This window comes from Palaemon carinicauda, chromosome 36 (assembly GCF_036898095.1).
Source record: "Palaemon carinicauda isolate YSFRI2023 chromosome 36, ASM3689809v2, whole genome shotgun sequence".
NCBI lineage: Eukaryota > Metazoa > Arthropoda > Malacostraca > Decapoda > Palaemonidae > Palaemon > Palaemon carinicauda.
The window spans coordinates 69742288-69748664 of record NC_090760.1 but is presented as its reverse complement, the minus strand read 5'-3'; the positions used below and the strand labels follow the sequence as shown (position 1 = coordinate 69748664).

The 6377-nt window shown below is 34.4% G+C and overlaps 1 protein-coding gene across 1 annotated transcript in view; it reads left to right on the top strand.

Annotated features, from left to right (window-relative positions):
- Positions 1-5788, top strand: part of LOC137628675 (cilia- and flagella-associated protein 251-like) — a 13553-nt gene extending 7765 nt beyond the window's left edge. The window contains exons 2-5 of the mRNA XM_068359827.1: positions 657-869; positions 1084-1236; positions 1361-1762; positions 5777-5788. Of these exons, the coding sequence (XP_068215928.1) occupies positions 657-869; positions 1084-1236; positions 1361-1762; positions 5777-5788 (780 nt within the window). The remainder of the gene's footprint in view (positions 1-656; positions 870-1083; positions 1237-1360; positions 1763-5776) is intronic.
- The last annotated feature ends 589 nt before the right edge of the window (positions 5789-6377 follow it).

Genomic DNA, 6377 nt, shown 5'->3' with positions numbered 1-6377 from the left:
TGGCTCACGGAGTGAGAGTTCTTCAGGAACGAAGCTCTCTTTGTGAGGATTATCTGTTATATCTCAACGGGAAGTTGAACACTTTCCAAAAAGCTTGGACCTTCAGGCTATTCTCGTGGCTTCTACCAGAGGTGCCGCGCTTGCAGAACTGCTTTGGAGGAGGAGTTGGAACTAATGGCTCGCAGACTTCATTTCTACGAAGAGCGATAAACTTCTTTCCATTTGTTGGAAGGATGTGGAACGCCTTTGAAGAAGCTCAACAATGCGAAATGACTGCAACTGGAATGAAGACTCAAATCGATCAATTCAACGAAAACCTGAAATCCTATTGGATACTACCAAGACTGCTTCCGGATTTGAATACAGAAAAACCTTTCTGTACACTCGAAAATGGAGCAGTTAGTAACCTCATGTTGGCAGGAGCTGCAGGTTGTCTTTTCCTTGGAGGAGCAATCATTGCGATGAGTGTTATGTCTTCTAAGAAAGAGGAAAAAAGAACAAATATCCAACAGGAGGAAGCTAACGATATTGAAGAAACCGGTGACGCTTATGGATCAGAGGAGAAGACAGAAGAAAACTCTGACTCTTTGGAGATCGTATTGGAAGACACGTCAAGTGAAGAAGAAATTTCCGAATTTTCTGAAGAAACAAAAAAGGGTGAAGAATTGCAAGAAAATTATGAAGTAGAAATTAGGGAAGCATCGGAGGATAATGAACCAGAAGAAGATAATGAAACTGTGGAAATAGTAATTGAAGAATCTTCAGAAAAAGACGAAAATTCGGATTCTTCCGAGAGCGTAAAGGAGGAAGACATTTTGGGCTCATCCGTTCAAAACCAATTTAGTTTCTTGCCTGACGAAATGGGGAGAGTCAGTGGAAGCGGATGAAGATTCAGACGAAAGGGAGGAATCTGATCCAAATACTGAAGATTCAGAAAAGGAGGAAGAATCAGTACAAAATATTGAAGATTCAGAAGAGAAGGAAAATTCGGATTCTTCTGAGAGCGAAATGGAGGAAGAATTTTCGGGCATTTCCGTACAAAACCGATTTAGATTCTTGCCTGACGAAATGGAAGAATCAGAGGAAGAGGATGAAGAATCAGAGAAAGAGGATGAATCAGAACAAATTACTGAAGATTCAGATGATGATGAAGAACTGGTACAAAACACTGAAGATTCAGAAGAGGAGGAAATATCAGAACAAAATAATGAAGATTCAGATGATGATGAAGAACTGGTACAAAACACTGAAGATTCAGAAGAGGAGGAAATATCAGAACAAAATAATGAAGATTCAGATGATGAAGAAGATTCAGAAGAGGAGGAAAATTCGGATTCTTCTGAGAGCGAAATGGAGGAAGAATTTTCGGGCATTTCCGTACAAAACCGATTTAGATTCTTGCCTGACGAAATGGGGAGAGTCATTGGAAGAGGATGAAGAATCAGTGGAAGAGGAAGAATCGGAACAAAATACTGAAGATTCAGAAGAGGAGGAAGTATCAAAAAAACATACTAAAGATTCAGTAAGTGATGAGGAATCAGAGGAAGAAGAAGAATCAGGGGAAGAATCAGAGGAAGAGGAAGAGGAAGAATCAGAGGAAGAAGACTCAGACGAAGAAGAAGAATCGGAGGATGAAGAAAAATCCGAGGAAGAGGACGAAGATTCAGACGATAAGGAAGAATCGGATCAAAATACTGAAGATTCAGAAGTGGATGAAGATACAGAAAAAGAGGATGAGGAAACCGAGGGCGGCCCTGCAAAGGCAAAGGGTCATCATCTGCCAAAACAAGAGCGTGCTAAAGGAATGCCCCGCAGAGGATTCCAGGGTCGTCAAAAGCCTAAAAGACAAAATCCAGGACCTAAGAAGACCGGCAAGAAGGACACAAAGGCCAAGAACCGAAAGAAGCAACATGTTGAAAAACAGCCCAAGATGCACATTCCCAGGAATCAGTTCCAGAGGAACAGAAGGAGGGTGTAAATCTGACGCGTCTTGCTTGGAGGATGCTTGGACCAGCTTACAAGGCTGGCTTTGCAGAAAGCAATAGCTGAGCTGCTTCTAGTATGCTATGTTCCCTGGTGGGGTCGTACAGGGGCTTCGTCAGGTGAACAAAAGGTCGGATATCTAGGTCTATTCTTTCGGATACTAACCTTCGGGTGGTTCTGGGGGAATAACCTAGAAGACCGGCTATGCAGAGGGAAAACGCTCGGCTTTTTCTACTATGCAGTCAAGTCCTTATAGGATGGCCCAAGAGAGTTCCTCTACTAAAAGAAAAAAAAAAAAAATTGTAAATCCAAAAAAATTGTAAAAGATAAAAAATCTAAAAATAAATGATAAAAAAATTAATAAAAATGGTATAAATATCAAAAAAAAAAAAACTTAAAAAATTTAAAAAATCCAAAAAAAAAACAAAAAATTAAAAAATCCAGAAAAAAATAGAAAAAAATTAAAAGGTATAAAAAAATCCCCCCCCAAATAAAAAAAAACAGAAAAGCAGAAAAATATAAAAAGAAAGAAAGTAGGGGGAAGAGGGTCGTGGGAACCAAACCTGCAAAAATGAGATGACCAAACCCACCTGATGAGGCCTTTGGTAAGGGCGAAACCCTTAGGTCTTTCACAGTAGTAGTAGTAGTAGTAACAACATTATATATATATATATATATATATATATATATATATATATATATATATATATATATATATACATATATATATATATATATATATATATATATATATATATATATATATATATTATATATATGATAAATTTTGCAGATTTAGACATGATTTTCATATTCAAATAAGCCATATATTTTTTATACATCAATGTCTGGATTCTCTTAACGACCTCGGGATCAGAGCCCCAGGCGAAATCACACAAAGACAAGAGCTTGTGACCAGCCGGGTAAGTTACTGTTTATACAAGCTTCCCAGACAAGGATTCGACTCCCGGCCGGTCACAAGCTCTTGTCTATGCGTGATTTCGCCTGGGGCTCTGATCCCGAGGTCGTTAAGAGAATCCAGACATTATTGTATCAAGAATATGTGGTTTATTTGAATATATATATATATATATATATATATATAATATATATATATATATATATATATGTGTGTGTGTGTGTGTGTGTGTGTGTGTATGTATATATATATTTGTCATGTCAAGGGCCTCAATATTTCAGATAGGTTTACTGAGGGGAATACATTTATCACTACTCTTCCCAAAATTATCGGGGCCAACTGTCTCCCTCTTCAGGTGAGTCGACATACTTGAAGAGGGAGGCAATTGCTCTCCCCCCCCCCCAACCCTTCTGAAGAATGATAGATAAATACATTTGGTACTTTCCTGTTATTGCCCCACCACTAATTTCGTGATATTAATATTATTATTTTCTCCATATTTTTCATTTCTGAACAGTTTTTCAGATAAAACAAGCCCACAAATGGATAATTTAAAGACACTCATTCGAAAACTTGACAACGAAGAGAAATGCATAAAATGGTTAAAAGAGGTTGGAATCATGCATTGTTATTATTATTATTACTACTAGCCGAGCTACAACCCTAGTTGGTAAGGCAAGATGTTATGAGCCCAAGGGCTCCAACAGTGAAAATGTGCAAATGGGCACTCAATGAATCTAGGAGGAAAGGTGAATGGGTGGCGATGTTCTAAAAGGGACTGTAGAAGAAAAAGGAGGACGAACGAATATTTGGCTTGTTATATCAAGGCTGCCTCATGAGGATATAACTCTTCGTTTATTCATGGGCGTATGAGCTGACTTCAATCAAATAATGCCAGAGAGAACTTGGAATAAATAAAAACACAACGGTTGACTGGAACAATTACATGCGAGAGGTATGTCTTTGGAAGCTTCTTAGATATCCTGATGTCATTGGAGGACCAGGTATGAGCTAATGATGGGGGGTTTCGGGGAGACTATAGGTCTACCTGTTGAGTCACCAACAGCCAATGCCTCGCCACCCTTGGCTCTAGCTTGGGTGGAGAGGCGGCTTGGGCGCTGATCAAATCTGTATATGGTCAGTCTCAGGGGCACTGTCACTGTCCATTGCCTCTGCCATTCATGAATGACCTTTAAACCTTTGAATTTAATTACGAGTTCTCTTGCTTGAGAGTACACTTGGGCACACTATTCTATCTTATTTCTCTTCCTCTTGTTTTGTTAAAGTTTTTATAGTTTATATAGGAAATAGTTATCTTAGTGATGTTACTGTTCTTAAGATATTTTATTTTTCCTAGTTTCCTTTCATCACTGGGAAATTTTCCCTGTTGGGGCCCGAGGGCTTATAGCATCCTGCTTTTCTAATTACGGTTGTAGCTTAGCAAGTAGTAATAATAATAATAATAAAAATAATAATAATAATAATAACAATAATAAAAATAATAATTATCATCATTATTATTTTAATGATGTTACTGTTCTTAAAATATGTTATTTTTCCTTGTTTCCTTTCCTCACTGGGCTATTTTCAATGTTCGAGCCCCTGGGCTTATAGCATTCTGGTTTTCCAACTAGGGTTGTAGCTTAGCAAGTAATAATAATAATAATAATAATAATAATAATAATAATAATAATAATAATAATAATAATAATATATGAAGCGACACTAGGATTACTGAGACATCACGAGAGAGAGAACATTCCTCCTGTATTAATTGAATCCTACAGAGCCATGAGAAAGGTGTTACACTATTGCTTCAGAAGGAAATTCTCTTAACGCACAAATAAATGAAAAGAACTGACAGCTTCAGAGACGCAGAGCCCTTTTGTCTCTGACACAGAGGCTGCTTGAAGTGGAATTCACTCCGCAAAGAAATATATTGAATGCTATAAATTCTAGATCTATGATTAGCAAACTTTAGAGGTTGGTTTTCTATGTGGGATGCGAGAGAAGAAATGTAAAATGAAATGATGGGAGATCATATTTAACAATGGAAAAAAACGTTGTATAGACACATACAGAAATATATATATATATATATATATATATATATATATATATATATATATGCAGTATGTATATATAAATATATATATGTGCATATATATACAGTATATATATACATGTGTGTATATATATATATATATATATATATATATATATATATATATATATATATATATATATATATACTGCATATATATATGCATATATATATATATATATATATATATATATATATATATGCAGTATGTATGTATATATATATATATATATATATATATATATATATATATATATATATGCAGTATATATATATATATATATATATATATATATATATATAGTTTATACATATATATATATATGTTTGTGTGTGAGGTATAGGGGGTGAAGTTGCTATCCCTACACTCTGTAGCTTGACTTTAACCAATCCCGGTATCCATTCACAGCTAGCTGGGCGCACTTTGACCCGATAGTCCTGAATCGAACGCCATCCCAGTGATCCACAATCTGAGTACTGAACCGCTTATATGGGTTTTTATATATACTGTATATATTGGCAGCAGAGAATTAATGAATGAATTATAGAATTTAACAGATGTTATTTATCGAATTATCATTATTAATTATAATTCATTCAAAGGACTTTAATTTGTTTGATTGAGTTAGAAGTTTATTATTTCTAGTAACTGATATATTGAGTTAATTGAATTTAGGAGATTTATTTGATAAATGTGTGAATTATTAACTTTGTTTGTTGGATCTATTTTTGAATTATGATTTATAGTATATTAAATTCATATATTCTAGTTTAGTAGTTGATTATTTTTTATTGAATTTATTTCAATTCATTATTAATGTTTGTTTATTGTGTTTTTGTGTTTAGATGATTGAATTAGTACTAATATCGTTTTTTAAATTAATTATTATTATTATTATTATTATTATTATTATTATTATTATCTAAGCTACAACCTAGTTGGAAGAGCATGATGCTATAAACCCAAAGGCTCCAACAGGAAAAATAGCTCAGTGAGGAAAGGAAATAAGTGAATAAACTACAAGAGAAGTAATGAACAATATGAAATATTTTATGAACAGTAACATCATTAAAACAGATATTTCATATATAGACTATAAAAGCTTAAAAAAATAAGAAGAGGAGAAATAATGTAGAATAGTGTGCCCGAATGTACCCTCAAGCAAGAGAACTCTTCTAACCCAAGACGGTGGAAGACCATAGTGCAGAGGCTATGGCACTGTACAGAAGTCTATGATAAGGCTGTATTATAAATTTGATTAGTAAAATTAGTTATTTAATTTACATATGAAGTAAGTAGTTTCTGAAAAATATTGAAATAAATTAAGTTGGTGAAAATATTTCTGAATAAACTTCTAAATTACAGATTTT